The sequence below is a fragment of the Pseudochaenichthys georgianus genome, chromosome 7, assembly GCF_902827115.2.
Source record: "Pseudochaenichthys georgianus chromosome 7, fPseGeo1.2, whole genome shotgun sequence".
NCBI classification, from domain to species: domain Eukaryota; kingdom Metazoa; phylum Chordata; class Actinopteri; order Perciformes; family Channichthyidae; genus Pseudochaenichthys; species Pseudochaenichthys georgianus.
The window spans coordinates 41,594,332-41,614,522 of record NC_047509.1 but is presented as its reverse complement, the minus strand read 5'-3'; the positions used below and the strand labels follow the sequence as shown (position 1 = coordinate 41,614,522).

General features: G+C 42.3%; 1 protein-coding gene across 1 annotated transcript in view; it reads left to right on the top strand.

The window, feature by feature from the left end:
* Positions 1 to 382: 382 nt before the first annotated feature.
* ephb2a (eph receptor B2a) overlaps positions 383 to 20,191 on the top strand; it is a 111,755-nt gene continuing 91,946 nt past the window's right edge. Inside the window, exon 1 of the mRNA XM_034087182.1 lies at positions 383 to 516. Within this exon, the coding sequence (XP_033943073.1) occupies positions 417 to 516 (100 nt within the window). The 5' untranslated portion in view covers positions 383 to 416. The remainder of the gene's footprint in view (positions 517 to 20,191) is intronic.

Here is a 20,191-nt window from a genome sequence, read left to right as displayed (position 1 = left end):
ACGCACCCCTGAAAGTCCCGCCCACCTGGGAGGTTTGTGTCAGAATCTCAAACAAAAAATGAGGGAGCGCAAAAGAGAGTGCTGCAGCGAGAGTAAAAGTCTGATCATTGAGAAAGAAGAAACAAGAACTGCAAACAAAAACCTATGTTAAAACAAAGAAAAAAGACTTAAAGTTTATATGATTACACTAATAATTTGTTTGCAACTTATAGTTTTATTTTTGAAATTTATTTTATTTTGCTTGACTCAGTTTTTTTTCTTTTAAACTCATAGTTTTGCTTTATTCTGAAAAAGTGTTGCTTTATCTTTATGATACAAAACTAATCCCATACGGCTGATGCTGCTGGGGATGCGGATGACGCTCTGCAGCTCCGAATGAATCCAATGTCTGTGGCCCGCTGCTGGACGGCTGCGCTATGAACGCGTTATCATCCCACAGTCCAGTGCCTGGAACCACTCTCATTATGGATATCTTGTATTTTCTGTGGATACTACCAACGGTGTGGGCTGTCGAAGGTAAACCGGAGTTAACTGTTGTTTGCAGGATGAATGTGTGGGGTAAACCCGGCGCGCGGACACGGACTGAGAGTCCGGCAAATGCAACACACACACACGCACGCACACACACACACACACACACACACACACACACACACACACACACACACACACACACACACACACACACACACACACACACACTATACTGTGTGTTTAACGGCGTCTTAAAGCAGGGAGGCTCTGGTAACTCTAGATCTAAACAAACATGCAGCTCTTATATCTGTCCTGTGGAAGAATCAGGCTGGAAACACGTCTGTAGTCTGGTCTGAAATTAATCTGCTTCTGTGGCTTTACTCTTTATTTGGTCGATTGGTTTGAATGTTATTATTATTATTATTATATATGTGAATTCGCTGGGTTATTGGACACAGTTTGTCATGGGTCAATGGCAGGGACCAACAGTTGTGTGTGTGTGTGTGTGTGTGTGTGTGTGTGTGTGTGTGTGTGTGTGTGTGTGTGTGTGTGTGTGTGTGTGTGTGTGTGTGTGTGTGTGTGTGTGTGTGTGTGTGTGTGTGTGTGTGTGTGATTCCTGCAGAGGCTCCGGGACCCAGCACAGTGCAGAGACCCTGCAGAGTGAAAGAGACCAACCTGATCTCACCAGAATGCGTGACTCCACCACGACTCCTTAACGCATTGCGTGGTGGAGTCACGCATTCTGCTACATTTACGTGTCTGCACCACGCAAACAACCCAATGTAAAGTGAATGAGGCTCCTTTGTCGTGGTGCACACACGCATTTCTACAACGTCCCGCAGTGAGCTTTTATTCTATAAAACGTTTTTTAAATCTACTTTATAGCGTGTAGTAACTCACAGGAGGCTTCTTTCATTTTATTTGTATTCATAATAATTTGTATTTTTCGTTAGAATGTAAAAATGACATTAGTTACGAATTTTTGTTCTCAAAAAACAGTGCAGTGTGTAATGCAACTGTGATTTTTATTAAATTAGTTAGTTTTTAAGGAAGGCCAGAGCTTCAGCTGTGTCAAATAGATTGTTCCCTTTAGTTAACGTTATTTAAAAGATAATGATCATGTCCCCTTTATTGTATTACGAGCGTCCATTCCCATTGGATAACTGAGAATTGTACACCCGGAAGTAAGTATTCTCCTTACTGTCGATTGATTTTACAGTGATATCTGAACTACTCATCAACTCAAAAACACCAAATTGTCCTTGTTAATTACACAACATTGATTGGTTTAAATTGTGTACAATGCTTTTGTATTTCCCCTCTTTGATTCGGAGAAACTAATATTTTTTCGGAGTTTTTGGATGGCAGAAGACACTACACTACCCAGAATCCTCAGCTATCGTTTGGGACTACACCATGTGCTTAGCTTGACAAACCCCATGATCAGTCCTCAAGCTCTGTGATTGGTTAACCTCCAACTGCATTCCATATGAAAAACGTTTCGTAAAAGAGAAAATCATACTTTATTCAGCAGTGCTTGCTTTACTCTTTGAAAGTCGTCACATGAATGCATTGTAATAAATGGTTTGGCTGCATTAAATATTACACATCTATCATAGTTCTTTATTTATCTACAGAGATCGGGCATCAGAATAGACCGGAAACTATTCTTTTACTGTTCTGTTTTAATTTCACAATAAAGTTAGTAGTAATAATCTGTTTTGATATTATTGGTTTTTATTAACTACTAGACCTCTGGGTCATGTTAAGACCATCTTTTCTGTGTTGCTGTGGGTTTTTTCCATCGCTACTGGTTAAAGCACGTTATTACACGTTTAGAGTAATGCAATGCAGGTAGATTGTGTTGCTTTTTAATGACTGTTTAAAATGCCTTTTTCTTAATGTCTTTCATTTTTGTAAAGCACTTTTTAATGTGTTATATTTGATGAACACATTTAAATATTAAGAGTACATACACAATAGTGGGAAAGTAGAAGGTCAATGATATAAATATAGAATAGAAAATATCAAGAAGATACTGTAAATAATATCTACAATAAAACAGTGTAGTGCCTGATAGGAGGATGTGCAAAACAGACAAACTAATAAGGCTTTATTTAAACATTAGAGAATACTTTAGGCTAAGGTCTTCTTTTAAATAAGAAAAAAGCTTTGGGGGTATCTATCTACAGATTAAGTCTGACAAAGTACTTAACATCTAATATATTGCATGGTTTGTTTTTGAACTTGACAATCAACTTTCCTGCAATGTTAACTATGTTGAAGCACTTATTTTAACCGATAGTATACATATTTATTATACTCTTATAAGATGTTAGATATAATAAGAAATGTGCAGAATATGACAGTTTAATGGTGGAGGTATACACATATTGATAGATGTCTTGTAATGCACTGTTGAGGAACCTGTGACCCAAGTGTTGCATTTATTGCATAACTACACCGTAGTTGTGTATATGATATGTCAATAAACCTTAGAAAATCTTGAAATCTTGAAAGGGATGTGCAAAATATCAATTATATACAGTCTTTAATGAACGATTAGAGAATAACGAGTAATGAATATGCTTTATACGGATCTGCAGATAAATGTTTAGTCTTCTCAAGCACCAAATATCAAATATCTCGCCTGATTGTTGGCACTTGACGATCATCCATCCATCCATCTTCTCCCGCTTATCCGCTTGACGATCACCTTCACTGAATTTCATTCAGGTGTAACTAAAGTCTGATTTAAGGGTTGTTTATATGTCACATCATTAATCCAAATCTGTAAAGTAACTAAAATAAATGTAGTGGAGTAAAAACACCACATTAACCTTAAAGAAAGCCCTCAGGATTATAAAAGACCCCCATCACCCCAGCCACAAACTGTACCGCAGCATCCGGACTAAAACCACCAGACTCAGGGACAGCTTCATCCCCCAGGCCATAAGACTATTAAACACCTGAATTTAGAAACAACATCCATAACATTCATCTGGCTGCTACTTAGAAATTATTTATCTAATATATTCACAATGTAGTGACTGCTTTTTTGTCTTTTGTTTTCTTAGTTATGTTCTCTTTTATATGTGTGTGTTATGTGTTATGTGTAACGTTGCTGCCTTCTTGGCCAGGTCAGCATTGAAAATGAGATTGTATCTCAATGCTTTTATCTTGTTAAATAAAGGTTAAATAAAAATAAAAAAGGATTCCAATCACTTGTATATAGACTCTTATTGCACTATTTCACAATTTTTTCTGTGTATCTGTTTTATTGTGTTGCACTGTTGGAGGACCCTGCGACCTAAGGGGGGGGGGGATAGGACACGTTCGATTCCTGTTTTGAATAGTGTGCCTTGGATGGGTTTCATTCCATTTCAAGGTGCTTTTTGATGCTCCGTGTAAACTTTGCGCACTGCCACTCCAACATCCAATCACAGAGCTTGAGGACTGATCACGGGGTTTGTCAAGCTAAGCACATGGTGTAGTCCCAAACGATAGCTGAGGATTATGGGCAGTGTAGTGTCTTCTGCCATCCAAAAACTCCGAAAAAATATTCGTTTCTCCGAATCGAAGGGGAAAAATACAAAAGCATTGTACACAATTTAAACCAATTAAACCAATGTTGTGTAATTAACAAGGATAATCTGGTGTTTTTGAGTTGATGAGTAGTTCAGATATCACTGTAAAATCAATCGACAGTAAGGAGAATACTTACTTCCGGGTGAAAAATCCTCCGTTATCCAATGGGAATGGACGCTCGTAATACAATAAAGGGGACATGATCATTATCTTTTAAATAACGTTAACTAAAGGGAACAATCTATTTGACACAGCTGAAGCTCTGGCCTTCCTTAAAAACTAATTTAATAAAAATCACAGTTGCATTACACACAATGCACTGTTTTTTGAGAACAAAAATTCGTAACTAATGTCATTTTTACATTCTGACGAAAAATAAAAATTATTATGAATACAAATAAAATAAAAGAAGCCTCCCGTGAGTTACTACAAGCTATAAAGTAGATTTTAAAAACGTTTTATAGAATAAAAGCTCACTGCGGGACGTTGTAGAAATGCGTGTGTGCACCACGACAAAGGAGCCTCATTCACTTTACATTGGGGTTGTTTGCGTGATGCAGACACGTAAATGTAGCAGAATGCGTGACTCCACCACGCAATGTGGTGTTAAGGAGTCGTGGTGGAGTCACGCATTCTGGTGAGATGAGGTTAAGAACTGATGCATACATAATAGCCTATAGTTCCCTATCTTCCCATGCACCACCTCATGAAAGTATTATTGTTTTTGTATTACCTAAACCTTTAAAAAAAAACGACAGACCAACTGTGAAGCTATTCTGTACCTTACTGGCAGGGGCGATTCAGTGCCCCCCTAACACTGATCTCTGACCCCCATGTGGCCCCCCTAAAAATGAAAAGTGAAAAAGATGACAAATGTATGATTTATTACACGATTTATTGAATGACGGAATAGGCGGAACTAACGTTATTCGTCATTCTAGTCGGACCCATTAGAGCGGTGCACTCACTTTCACTGTCCGGCTTAAGCGCGCAAAAAACAAACACTTTTCATCTCGGATCATCAGAGGCTGCTGCATCCAAGAGGGTTAGGGATCATAGGCGGCGCGTGAGGCTCAGGTTTGGGAAGGCTAAATCACTTTTTTTTACCTGACGCTACCCGCCTCCGGCGTATAGAAAAGAGATCAACTCAGTGAAAGCACCGCCTGCTGACCAATCAGAGCTCAGTGTGCAGAGTTTAAGGCTGCGGCCACACGAGGACGAAAACGGCTAAACGCAAACGCAAACAAGCTTCCGTCCACACGCAATAGTTATCCGGATAGTGTCTGTCCACACGAGACCGCTCCGTTTAGCTCCAACCGCTGGAGAAGCTGCAGTACATATGCACTCCTGTACGTGGCGCTGTAACTTCCTCCACAAAAGCAGCGAAGAAGAAGGTTGTCATGGTTGCCCTTCTGTTTATTCTCCGCGGTGGGGGCCGAGGGAACCGGGCAGAGTTTTTCGCCAGTCAACGTGTATTCAAGTTGAAATCTTCCGGACAAAATTATAAAAGTGCCGGTCAAAGGTGTTCTTTGTTATTTATTGAGCTTTAAAACAAATGAATAACGACTCTATATATTATAATAATAAAATACACGGAGCCTCTCTCTTTCCTCCCTCTCTTCGGACAGCGTCAGCGTCTGTCTCATGCAGCAGCTGATCCAGTAATGAGTGACCCGGCCGACAGTAAAAATAAACATATTTATAACTAGTTTAGTTTGAGAGGTAATTAAAATAGCCAAGGGTGATGATTTGACTTGAAGTGTGTGTTTTGCTGCAGCGGGAGGAGCTGCAGGTGAGCAGAGCTGCGTGTCTCCGTCAGATTAGACTTCACTCGCGTTTATGTCCATATCGAGAGAAAGATACATAATCTGAATTCAGTGTGCAGTTTACTTTGACACGGGGGTGAGCAGCAGAGGTGGGGAGAGGCGGGGCTATTGCCTCATCATTATCAGAAAACGATCGTATAGGGCGTACACACGGAGCCGTTGGACCCCCCAGAGCGTTGCGTATGCCGTTCTATCCACCATGGGACCCGTTATCGTTTCCTCAGTCGTTTAGTGCCGTATTCGGTCGTCCTCGTGTGGCCGAATGGTCTATATGACACTAAACAGTAACGCAAACGACCGTTTTCGTCCTCGTGTGGCCGCAGCCTAAATCTCTCAAGTCATATTACAGGATAAAGGAAATACAGTTTAAACTGCTGTATGCAGAAGATGCCGACGTGTCGCACTTATCATTCATATCACATCATCAATCAGATCATCGATCATATAATATCATAATATATCATATATGTCCTTATCTGAGTTATCTTATCTTCTCTAGCCGTATCTGGCCGTGCAACACTCACAGTGTCACATACTGTATGCAGAAGTATTATTTTAAGCAACACATTGGCTTGACGAAACACTCAACTCAAATGTAATTAAAGTCAGATCCACTCGTGTCTTAGATGGTATTGCGGCAGTAATCTTAAACCAAGTGCCACGAGGGACTAAACAAGAGAAAAAACACTGTGGACGCGCAAAAACTCAGTCTTTCCAACACAGTATGCGTTTGACCTTTTATTTGCTTTCCAAAAATGCAATATTCCATATGAATGTACGTATCTCCTTGTATGTGCCTGCGTGAGTGCGTGCGGTCAACAAAAATTGTCCTTCTCTAGCTCACTCCCCCATCTATTGCCACCTGCACAGGTAAAAGCAACCGGATATAAACACAAACGTCACCACCCCAATGCAATGACACGCCCACCACCTATAGTGACTCAAAAAACATGTATCTTAACAAACACAGAAATGGCTTCATATGTGGCTCCTACATTCCGGCCCCTAATTATATCAACATAATAATTACACAACTGGAAAATTATGTAGGAGACAATCAAGAAAAAACTTTTAAGGATAAAACGTCCTTTTGTCAAAGTGTCCTTTTCTTCTTTAGGCAAAAAATAGAAAATAAAATAAAAAAGATATAGTTTGTTAGCCTATGAAGGAGTGATCTTTACTATCACTTAAAAATCGGAAAAAACGTCAATGTCAAGGTCTATCAAGTTCACTAATTTCCTCACGGCTCTTCTGATTCCTGTAGAAGGCAGATCTTTGTGATAGGCCTGTCCAGATAGCTTGTTTTTGTCTTCACTCGCACCTGACTTACAAGTCCTCTTCTGTCTGGAATGGTTTGTACAATCCTTCCTGTAAGCCATGAATTGCGAGGTGCTGAGTCGTCGACTATGAGTACAATATCTCCTGGTATGAAGTTGCGCTTGACATTTGACCACTTTTGTCGTTCCTGGAGTAGAGGCAAGTACTCCTTAATCCATCGTTTCCAAAACAAGTCTGAGATGTACTGAACTTGTTTCCATCTTCGACGAGCATATATGTCCTCTTTATGAAACAGTCCAGGTGGAAAAGATGGCTTGGTTTTTAGCAGCAAAAGATGGTTAGGGGTTAGTGCTTCCAAGTCATTGGGATCTGTGGATGCTCTCGTTATGGGACGGCTGTTGATGATGGATTCGGCTTCACAAAGAACAGTGTGAAGACACTCTTCATCAAGGTTCTGTGCCTTCAGGCTGGAATTCAGAACCTTCCTCACAGATCTGATCAACCTTTCCCATACTCCTCCATGATGGGATCCAGTAGGGGGATTGAAAGTCCACTTTATTCCTTTCTGAAGGAGGGTGTTGTTGATTTTAGCAATATTCAACCTTTCTATTGCCTCTCTCAATTCACGCTCAGCTCCAACGAAGTTGGTTCCATTATCTGAGCGTAATTTCAGTACTTGTCCACGTCTTGCGATGAAGCGCCGAAGAGCATTAACAAAGGAATCTGTATCCAAGGATGAAGCTACTTCAATGTGGATGGCTCTTACTGTTAAGCATGTGAAGAGAACACCGTACTTTTTAACTGTACTCCTTCCTCGCTTAACCTCAAAAGGTCCAAAATAGTCAACTCCAACACGAGTGAATGGAGGTTCATCTGGAGAAACTCTGTCTCGAGGTAAATCTGCCATCTGCTGCATTCCTGGAGCTCCATTTAGTCGCCGACAAACAACACATTTTGACAGGGTTTTCCTTATAGCCACACTAGCACCAGGAATCCAGTATCTTTGTCGCAGGCTAGATAGCATGTGGTTACGACCACCGTGTCCCACATCTTGGTGTACTTGCCGTAGAATGATGTCAGAAATGTGAAGATCTTTTGCCAATATAGCAGGATGTTTAGATTCTTCAGGCATTGCTGCTCTACTGAGACGTCCTCCCACTCTCAGAACACCATCTTCAAGTACTGGGTTGAGCTTGTAGATGTGACTAGTCCTTTTCACACCTTCTCCCTTTTGCAAGCCTTTAATTTCATCAGGAAACCTTTTTCTTTGGCAAAAGCAGATAATTTCTTTCTCAGCTTTCCGGAGGTCCTCAATAGAAAGAAAACCGGAGACCACCTGAGCCTTGATAGTCTGCATTTCCTTTTTCATCTCTCGGTCTTGTTGTTCCTTATTCAAGCCAGACTGAGCAAGAGTCAGACTCAATTGCTTCCTCTTCCGACTAAGGCACAGCAGCAGGTTTTTCAACCTAAGGATCCAACCAACTGTCTTCTTCAGGTGGATCCAAGAAGAGAAGTGATTGATCAATCGGGTTACAGCATCCATCTCTTCTTCAACCTGCACAGCGTTCACATTCAGACTTATCTTGACCTCAGGGTCTTCTGGTGCCATTTCAGAGCCATCAGGGTTCCCAGGCCACTGTTCTTCAGGTCCAGTGAGAAACTGAGGTCCAGACACCCATGTGTCATCTTTCAGGAGCGTTTCCACTTTGACTCCCCTGGAAGCCCAGTCGGCAGGATTGCTTGCGGTGGGAACATATCTCCACTGAGATGGATTTGATACGCTGCGTATTTTTGAAACCCTGTTTGCGACGAAGGTTCGAAACCTTAATGTCTCATTACTGATGTACTTCAGTACGGAAGTACTATCAGTCCAAAAGATGGAGTCTTTAAGTTGCATTTGCAGCTCCTTCCTACACATCTTGTCCATACGACTTGCAACCACGGCAGCCGTCAATTCCATTCGAGGGATGGTTATTGGTTTCAATGGGGCCACTCTAGCTTTTCCCATAATGAAAACACAGTGCACTTGTGCTTTGATGTTATGTAATAACAGATAAGTCACTGTTCCATAGCCGTCTTCGCTTGCATCTGCGAAGTGGTGTAGCTGAGCAGAGGTCACTTCCCCAAAATCCACCGGTTTTAGGCATCTGTCAACTTTAAACTCTTCGAGATTGCAGAGCTCCTTCAGCCAATTGTTCCACTCTTGTGCAGCTGAGGCTGGTATAATATCATCCCAACCAAGTTCTCTTCTGCACAAGTCTTGAAGAATCATCTTGGCTGATAGGACCACAGGTGCCAATATTCCTAATGGGTCAAATATTGAGCTGACCATGGAAAGGATCCCTCTTCTGGTTATGGGTTTGTCCTTGATCATGATCTTGAACTTAAAGACATCTGACTCAACACACCACTGTACGCCCAATGCTCTTTCCACAGGGAGTGTGTCATTATCCAAGTCCAGATCCTTAACTTCTTTCGCTCTCTCCATTGAAGGTATAGCAGCAAGCACGGTACGTCTGTTGCTAATCCACTTTGTGAGATGAAAGCCCCCTTGAGCACAAAGTGCACAAAGGTCACGATAGAGTTCCACTGCCTCCTCCTCTGAAACCACTGATGTTAGACAATCATCAACATAGAAATTGTGCAGGACAGTGTTGATTACTTTGGGACTGAACTGCTCCCGATGGTCCTCTGCACACTTTCTAAGGGCAAAACTAGCACAACTTGGCGACAATGTAGCTCCAAACAGATGTGCAACCATTCTGTGCTCTTCTAAGTTCTGATGATGATCTCCATTTGGCCACCAGAGAAACCTCAACAGATCCGAATCCTCAGCTGGTACTTGAACCTGATGGAACATGGCTTCAATGTCTGCCATGAGTACAACAGGTTCCTTTCTGAATCTTGTCATGACTCCAACCAGTGTGCTGGTAAGATCTGGTCCCTGTAGGAGCTGCGCATTCAGCGATGTTCCCTGGAATGTAGCTGCACAGTCAAATACGACCCTGATCTTTTTCTTCTTTGGGTGGTATACACCGTGGTGTGGTATATACCATACCCTGCCGTCACTGCGTTCCAGATCCACAACTGGCACTTTCTCTGCATAGCCCTTTGAAAGGATGTCATTCATGAAAGCGGTGTAATCAGCATGATATGAAACATCTTTATCAAACCTTCTCTTGAGGCTCAGTGTACATTGTTCTGCTACTCTCCTGTTGTTTGGCATACTAACATCCCTTTTCCTTAAAGGTAAGCCAATACAGTAATGGCCATCCATCAACTTAGCAGACTTTGTGACGTACTCCATAAAGTGACAGTCCTCTCTTGACGGTCCCATTTGCTCATCCTGACTGCATTCAGGGAAATCAGCCTTTAGCTGCTGCTTCCACAGATCTTCAAGGTTTGCAACAGATATCCTATTGACAGTGACATCTGGCTGTCCACAAGTCATTTCACTACTCCTGTCTCCTCTGAGAGGTCCATTGACAGTCCAACCCAGCATAGTTTTGACTGCGTATGGGCCTCCGTCTACACTCCGAATAACTTCCCATGGCTCCAGTGCCTGAGGAACATTAGTTCCAATCAACAGGTCCACATCTGAATCAATCTCAGTAATCATTACATGTTTCAGGTGTGGCCATCTCTGAAGGTCTTTCTGACGAGGAATGTTGCCTCGATGAACTGGCATAGTTTTCTGGGTGTAGGTGTCAGGCAGCTCACAATAATGACTGCTGTCTAATCCAGCCACATGCAGGTCAGAAACAATGTGACTTCCAACTATTTTCTCCTGACCCATTGTCCGAAGGAGAATGTCTGTTCTTCTTCCCCTGAGATTCAGTTTGTTCATCAGCCGCTCCGTGCAGAATGATGCTGAGCTCCCAGGATCCAGGAAGGCATATGTTATGATTGTTTCATGTCCCTTCTTAGACTTTACTTGAATGGGCACTATGGAGAGAGTACAATCTGGCTCACCGGCCCCTGTAAGACCACTGGACTGAACGGAGATCAGAGCACTGCTTACAGCTTTTCCTTTAGCTTGCATTGTGTCATTTTCTTTCTCTTTCTGGTAGATATGAAGTATGCTTGGGTGCTTCAGACTGCATACTTTGCACGAGAGGCGTTTCCTGCAGTCTTTACTCATGTGCCCAATACACAAGCATCCAAAACACACACCATGTTCCCTCAAGAAAGCGATTTTCTCACTATGAGCCTTTCTTTCCAGTTGAAAACACAGATCCAGTGTATGTCCACCTCCACAAAACAGGCAAACACTTGTATCTAGTGAGCCTCTCTCCTTCATTCTTATTCCAGGTTCCACTTTATTGGCTGTCGTAATAGTAGTAGCAAAGCTGCTTCCCCTCATCCTTGAACGAGGTTCAAATTTAGCTTTCCTCACATCTTTGTTGGCTGCTGGTGGAGTATCCTGTATATCTCCAAACAGTGGATCACTCACAATATCCACCTGTCTTTCAATGAAGTTAACAATATCAGTGAATGTAGCTCTCCGGCCCTGCCTTTTCTGTAAGTCATAGGCCAGGGTTCTCCATTTGTCCCTATATTTGTAGGGCAACTTTTTTATGATGGCTAGCATATTGCTAGGCATGTTCAACTCACACATGAATTCCAACTCTTCCATGACATTGCAGCATCCTCTCAGAAAGAGACCGTAAGCTTGCAGAGCTCGCACATCTTCTACTCTTATTGGCTGCCATGAAAGAGCCTTTTCCATGTAAGCTGAAACTATTTTCTGTGCATTACCAAAATGCTCCTGTAGCAAAGCCTTTGCTTTGGCATATCCTCTGTCATGGGCCATATGCTGACAGCTTCTGACAAGCTCCAAAGGCTGCCCCCTGGTGTACTGTTCGAGAAAATACAGGCGGTCATTAGGGTTGTGAGTCTTCTCCTCAATGCTGTGCTCAAAAGCTCTTATGAATGCTTGGTATTGAAATGGAGAGCCATCAAAAATCTGAATTTCTCTTTTAGGCAGAAAAGAAAGAGACTGTTGCTGAACCAACATGGATGTTATTTCATTTTGTCTTTCTAAGACATTAAGTAATGGGTTCTGAGCACGGCTGCTTGGTGCCAGTGCTGCTGGGTGATTGCTTTGGTGCTGTAACTGTGGATGTGATTGTGTTGAACTTTGATATATATTGGCCTCTGAGATTCTTGTGGCTTGATGTTGCAGATGTCCATTGGCTACTTCATGTTCTCTGTGCGAAAACTGTGCGTCAGACTGGCCACCTGTAGGCCTGTTTGTGTCAGGCACAAATGTTTTTGCTCCAGCACTGAGTGTGGCTTCCTTTCGTCCCCTTTCCAAATAAGAATTCATGCCATTGGGACTCACAGATGCGTTACTTGCAGCACAAGACCTTCCAGAGCGTCTTAGCACATTCATTTTAGCCCTTGATGCGGCTATTTCCACTTCCATTTCCAGTTCCTCCCTCTGTTTCCTGAGCTCTTCCTTCTGTTTCCTGAGCTGTTCCTCTTGTGCATCCAATGCATGCTTGTCTTTTAATAACATTTGTCGTGCCATGAGAGCGGCCATGTCAGCCTCAGCTTTGATGCATGAGGATGTAGCTGAAACACTGGACCTGGTTCCAGCAGAGCTCTGCTTGCAAGACACAATGCTTCCTATGTTTGAAACACTGTCGCTTGGTTTTATTTCATCTTGTGCTTCGGAAGTTTCAACATTTTTCCCAGAGTGTTTTGAAACATGAGACATACTTTGCTGGTGTTCATCAGATATCTCATTTGAGGGCACATGTGCAATGGTGCTGCTCGGTTGTCCCCCAGTTTCAGAAAGCCATTGCTTGACATCGTCGATAAATCCATTATTGCATTTCAGTGTCTTGGCAAGCCATACATTTTGTTTTTCCTGTTCGTCTGCAGGAAGAAGAGGAATTACAGATTTGTGTAACAGGGTGGTTTCATTAACCAGTTGAATTAAATGCTCAAGTTGAGTTTGTATTTGTGAAGCGTTGTCATCCCTTTGCATGAGACCCTTCATTGTTTTAATCACACTTTTCATTTTGTGAACCTTTGATTGACGTTCCTTTTGAAGCTTTTCCATTTTATTTGCCAAAGCCTTGGCTGTGAGTATCGACTCTCTCTTTTGTTCATCCATTTTTGCCACATTGACATCTGAATTTGCTCCACTTATTGACATATTCTTTTAATGTTTTAATGAATGCACCAACACAAGCTCCAATCCACTCAGCCGAACGCTCAATATATCACAGCTGCCGATAATAAGCAACCTCTAGCGGCACAAACCAACAAGTCAGTCCCCAATGGACACGCAGCAGTAACTTATTCACACTGTGTTCTAACAAACATTTACACAGCATGAATGAAGAAGTTACATACCGCTCGCTCTTGATGCTGTGTGGATTGTCCGTCAGTCCTTCTTTATCCTCCCGGCAGTACGCTGAAGTTTCCTTAATCCGCTCTCCAATACAGCGGCGAACACAGCACACAATGTTTCCTTTTAATTCCACAGCGTCCAGATCGATCCTAGGAATCTCCGTATATATCTTCGTTTTCCGTAGATCCACGCTGTGGTACAAACTTTTTTGTTGACTTAATATTGCGGCAGTAATCTTAAACCAAGTGCCGCGAGGGACTAAACAAGAGAAAAAACACTGTGGACGCGCAAAAACTCAGTCTTTCCAACACAGTATGCGTTTGACCTTTTATTTGCTTTCCAAAAATGCAATATTCCATATGAATGTACGTATCTCCTTGTATGTGCCTGCGTGAGTGCGTGCGGTCAACAAAAATTGTCCTTCTCTAGCTCACTCCCCCATCTATTGCCACCTGCACAGGTAAAAGCAACCGGATATAAACACAAACGTCACCACCCCAATGCAATGACACGCCCACCACCTATAGTGACTCAAAAAACATGTATCTTAACAAACACAGAAATGGCTTCATATGTGGCTCCTACAGATGGGGCAGTGATATCATAAAACTTTTACGCTTTCAAACACTCTGTAGTTTATTTATTTTTTAACCAGTTGTTCTATATTCACCTTGCAGGTGCAACTATGTGGCTTGCATCCTGGATTATATGTTTAAGTCATGGATGTTTAAAGTTCATATTTGTCTAATATTAGTTTACTTTTCATTAATGAAGTATGACGCTGCGCTGTCAGTACACTTGTCCCTGTTTGTGATTGGTCAAATGTTTCTAACCCCGCCCCTTTCACGTGAACGCGCTCTCAGCTGGTGAGAGAAACCTTGATTTACCGAGTTGATAACCAGCGTCGTATGACCGCTTAGCGAGATCTCGTTTGTTAGGGTTAGTTAAGATAACTCAAACATATCTAGGATATGTTGAACTGGCTTCGTAGTAGGCTGCATAGCAGCGCTAATGTCAAAGACACAAACATTATACATTATATTTTTATTTTACCAGGATGCAGTGACAGAAATATTTGGGAAGGCTTAGCCTTCCCTAGCCTACAGCACCCGCCGCCCCTGTTAGGTGATTGGTGATTGTGATGCATGCAGTCAATGGATTTAAAGGTTAAGACCAGCTCCTGGTTCTATGAACTGTTTCAGTTCCGTCAGAGGTGGAAGAAGTACTGTGGAAATTGATGTAAGATATTGTACCGAAGAAGTGATGCAGCATATTTTTGGTATGTTCATTTTAATGTCACCCATCTATAGGAGGTGTATTGCATCATGTCATCTCTAATATATGTGTGGGTTTATACATTCCTGTGTGTTAATAGTTGAAGGAACAAAAAGTACATTTTTCCTCTTAAATATAGAGAGGTTTTTTATAGATTCCTGAAAACAATGTTCCCTTTTTCTTAAAAGTAGATTAGCACAATTGCACATGTGCCCTCAAATCCATAAAAAAATGTCATCTGTGGAACCCGTAATACTGTAAAAAGTACAACCGGCAAAGTGCCGCCCTGTCTGTCAGCCTTCCATCTTGTGCACGCACAAATGTATCTCGTGCCCTCATTGGGCATGCCGTCATTGGGCGTGCATTGCAGCAGTACTTCAATGACTCGCCAGCAACAGGCGGCCACTTTCACCCGTCTGCTGACTTCATGTGCGCGTTCATGTGTGTTGGAGGAGGTGCTCTGTAAGGAAGTCTGAAGGAAGGGGCGGATTCTTTTCGGCTGTGTACTTTCAAATTTTAGTGCACTCGAGACGGTTTCTGAAACGTACCTACCCCACCTTTAAAGGGGACCTATCATGCAAAATGCACTTTGTGATGTCTTTTATACATAAATATGTGTCCCCGGTGTGTCAGGGAACTCACAAAGTGTCAGAAAACTATACCGACTCTCTTTTCCTTCGTACCCAAATCTCTAAAAACGGGGGTACAACAGAGCTGATCCAGATTTGCGTCCGATATGAGGTAATATCGGAAATGCGGACCCACGGCCCTATCAGAAGCAATGCCCGACGTGTTTTGGACGTAATATGGTCTTTGTTTACATTAGCAAGCATCGCTAACAGTCAGAGCTTACCTGTACTGGAGAGAGCACATGTGAAGAAGCAGGAAATAAAAAAAGGAACTCACCCAAACCCGCAAGAGAAAAATATGTTGAGCTCCATACTGTTTCAGAAATAATCCTTGATGTGGTTTGGAACATGATATGGCGTTTAATCACGGCATCATTCAGCTGTATCTCGGTAGAATTCTGAGCAGGCATTAGTACCCCGTCCTCTTTTTTTTTTTTTCTTCAAGCTAAGGACCCCGAACCTGCAGTTCTCTAATAGGGCTGAAATAGAGGGATATGAGGGTATGTCTAAAATGCATGATCTGTTTGGTATTTTGACCAAAACACACCATAGACATGTTTTTTATATATTTTTATTAGGGCTGTCAAGTTAACGCGTTAATAAAAAAAATTAACGCCACTAATTATTTTAACACGATTAACGCATGTGTATATTTTGTCCTCGGCCGCCCCGTAGTTTCAGAGCGCATCGAGTCGACAACTGTGCCGAGCACTTGACTTTATGCAGGTAGCCAGACAGTGGGACATTGTACGAAAAGTCAGCAAACTCAGCACGGATAGTGCGTGCAACATGATTGCAGCATCCAGGCAGCTCCCGTTCGAGCATATGCCTTGAGTTGCACATAGCTCCAACGATCCATCACAGTGTCTCTCCACACACACACACACACACACACACACACACACACACACACACACACACACACACACACACACACACACTTTGTATTGTATTATTGTATGAGAGAGGTTCCAGGTTGAATTGAGGCAAATATTTTTAATGTTCAGAGGTTGTTGTGTTTAATATTCATGAGAATATTTGTCATTGTTCAAATGATAATAAACAAACCTCACCTTTGCATAAAGCATATTTGTCCACTCATATGTTGATAAGAGTGTTAAAAACTTGAAAAATATCCCTCTAAGGTACATTTAGAACAGATCAAAAATGTGCGATTCATTTGCGACTAAATATTTTAATCGACTGACAGCCCTAATATATATATATATATTTTGTATTCTTTTTTTTTTTCCAAAATGGTTTCAGTTTCAAAGGCTGATAAAGGGCGTTATTATAACAGCATGGTACGTTGTGCTTCACATAAAATATAAAATAAAACTGTAATAATTAACCTTTTGAATATAAATGAAATGTAGAGATCGCATGCGAGTCACAGCGCACGGACGCATCGGTATAAACAGCAGAAGCTCCGGTAAGGATTCTTATTGTGTGTTTGTGAACAAGCAGCGAGGACACACACAGAACAGTTGGTTTAAGTTTGTATTAGTCATATCTGAAGTTAACAACCCAATAAATACCACAGAGGAAACGGAAACACTGAAAATACGAGCGCAGGCAAAGATCCCTCCGCATTACGCCCTCATCATGAAATGAAAGCTTTATCGTTGTCTGAGGTCAGAATGATTATATATTATAGGTCTATATATGTTGATACAAAGCTAGGCTACTGCTGCTGTTCCTCTGAGTCTGAGAAAGACACACGTTGTCGGGATAATTAAGCTCCGTGTTTTGATATGAAGCCGGTGTCAGTACCATATGTGTTCGCCCTACCATATGTGTTCGGGGTCCGTCACTTACCAATGACGTCACGCATTGTGATTGGCTGTACGGTAATCACTGATTGGTGTAACTAGGGGCGCTGACTAGCGTATACCGGGGGTCTGATCAAAGACGAATGAGTGAGAGGGAGAAGAATAAGAGAAATCAGGGTTGTTAAAATGGTGACCGAGGCTTCTGCTAAGTACTTCTCACAGGAAAAGAGGGGTGGAGGGATCAGAGCTCAGGAGACTAGCAGGAGAATGATGTCCAAGAATGAGTCAAAGCAGGACTTGTGCAACCTGGCAAAGTTCAAGAAGTCAGAAGATTGATCTTTGTAATCGTATCCAGTTATAAATATGCAGTTCACCTGTTAATAAATATTTTTAAATGATTTGGCTTTGTCAATATAAATTGTTTCCCTTATATCTTTTACTGTCTTATATAGAGGTTCAAAGGGGTAAAATTGCCAATTTAGAAATACAAAACGATGTAGGTTAGAGTTATCTGAAAAATAAGCTCATATTTGAATTCCCCATAAAAGAACACATAATTTAGACACCCCCATGTTAGGATTTCCTTCAGATTCATGTTAGCACCTGAGTATGACCCACCCTATTGGTGTATGATCAAATTTGATTAACATTACATTATATTACATGTCATTTGTTTGACGCTTTTATCCAAAGCGACTGACATACATTCAGTACTGTGGACAATCCCCGCAGGAGCAATTTGGGGTGAAGTGTCTTGCCCAGGGACACAACCACATGCTGACTGCAGTGGGACTCGAACTTGCTACCCCCTGATTCAAAGCCCAGCACTCCAGCCACTGAGCCACAGCCGCCCATTTTATTTAAGATTAAGGCTTTATTAGTCAACTAGTGATTAGCCGACTAATAGGGGGCAGCCCTATCTGAGACCCATACAATATGCCTACAAATTGTATAATAGGAGACCTTTAAAATATACTTATTAATAAAAGTACTCGATATGCTTAATGGCTCATTTAATAATCATATATTAAATTACTGGATTATTATTATTTATGCATTAATATGTATATAACCAGGGGTGCACATAACTGGTACACAGGTACGCATGCGCGGCAAAAATCTGAATTGCATAATGTCACTTGTGTCACTACGCGCCTTTGTGTACTTCAAACAGTGGCGCCAGCAGGGGGGGCCATGGCCACCCTGATATATTTGTTGGCTCCCCCAATGGCCCCCCACCACACACACCGCCTCGCCAGTCACATATGCGTAGTAGATTATCTGATATTTATCAACAAATACACAGCTAGCGAGTCGCTTGATTTGAGCTTCCAACGCTCATACTGCAGCCCCTCCCTCTCCGACTAGTAAAGGCTGGCTTGACTTCAGGTATAATTCGTCTGTAAACACACTTTGGCAGCTATCCTAGTCAGCGTTAGTTTAGCTTGCTAAGCTAACGTTAGCTGATGTCGGTATGCTGGGCTGGTGTAATGCGTAGGCTACTATTAATCACTGCTGTGTGTAATGTCAATTTTCAGAAAATGAAGAGAAAGTCAACAGACATCTCTTCTTATTTTAAGAAGAAGATGAGTGAAGGAGAGACAGAGCTGGCAGGGGAGCAGCAGCATAGGGCTCGTGAGGAGATGGCCATACATGCTAGAAAGTACATGTGGAACTCTGTTTTGTAAAAGTGAAACTAAAACCTAAGTACAGTTTTATTAATGTGATTGTGACCTTTTTAATCATTAAAGTGTTCTACACACTTTAGGTCTGCAGCTCCTTCAAAATGAAACGAGGATCTATGCAGTTTTTCCTCTTCTGTGTTCTGAGGTTATGAGCCGACCATTAGTCAAGTTTGTTTTCATAATGTTCTGTATGCTAATTCAAAAAAAGGGTAACCAGTTTGTTTATAAAGTATAAATATACATCTTCAAAACAAATGGAATACAAGCTATATGTATTACTCTCACCACAGTGGCCTAATCTAAAAAAATAGAAATATGTCTCGTCACCTATTTTCTGTCTAATACTAAAAGGTGGTGTTTTGTATCATTTATAATGTTTTGAACTTGCTATAAAGGTCAATAATAGATGGTGTTTTTGTGTTCAATCACAGTATTTATTTACCATTTTATACCCCTTGTGTTTTTGGGTCCTGTTGAAATAAAATAGTCATGTTTTAAAACTTGATTTAATAAAGTAATGTCAATCATCTTTGATCTCAGTGTGACACAAACAGCTTTGTTCAGTCTAAAACAATTTATAACCTAGAGACATAATATAACTGAAGAACATGTTGTGTAGCTGTTCTATTTCGTATATGGCTTCGCCCTCTAAGGCTATCGCTATTGGGCCAGAGCACGCGGACGCGGCTCTCAGCCAGCAGGTCACATGTCCTCATTGTGTGCGTCTTCCTTCATCCGACAGGAAGCAAAGGGCGGACGCTCTAGCTGCTGCGGGTGAGGAAGACGTCTGGGGTGGGCAGGAGCCCATCCAGGACAGCCTGTTTATGGAGGCGAGTGGGGGGCAGGAGTCGGACGACTCCTTCCCCGCCTCCATCCAGGGCTCGCCATGCGGCTCTCCCCTTCCCCCTCTTCCCCGGACGGGGGAGACGGGATCGGAGCGAGAGTCAGAGGTGACGGTCGAGCACGTGGTCCCCTTCTCCGTGGCCACGGCGCTACCGGCATTGGGAGGCATCATGCTGGAGCTGCCGGAAATAATCGGCAAGGCAGCAGCATGCAGAGGCCTCCCCGTTCCACGAGTACGGGAGAGGGTGGCTCTGGACGACATGGCGGGGGTGTTTTCCCGGGTGCAGACGGGCAGGAGTGATCCGATCTGGCAGCGCTTCCCTGCCATTAGGCGGTATCAGGAAGGTGCAGCGGCGAACCCGAGGAGCTTGAGGGCTCCGGTGGCCTCCCTTGTCCCCTTCACCAAGGTGGAGGGTTTCACAGATGAGGTTTTCCCAACCACCCCCGCTCTGGAACC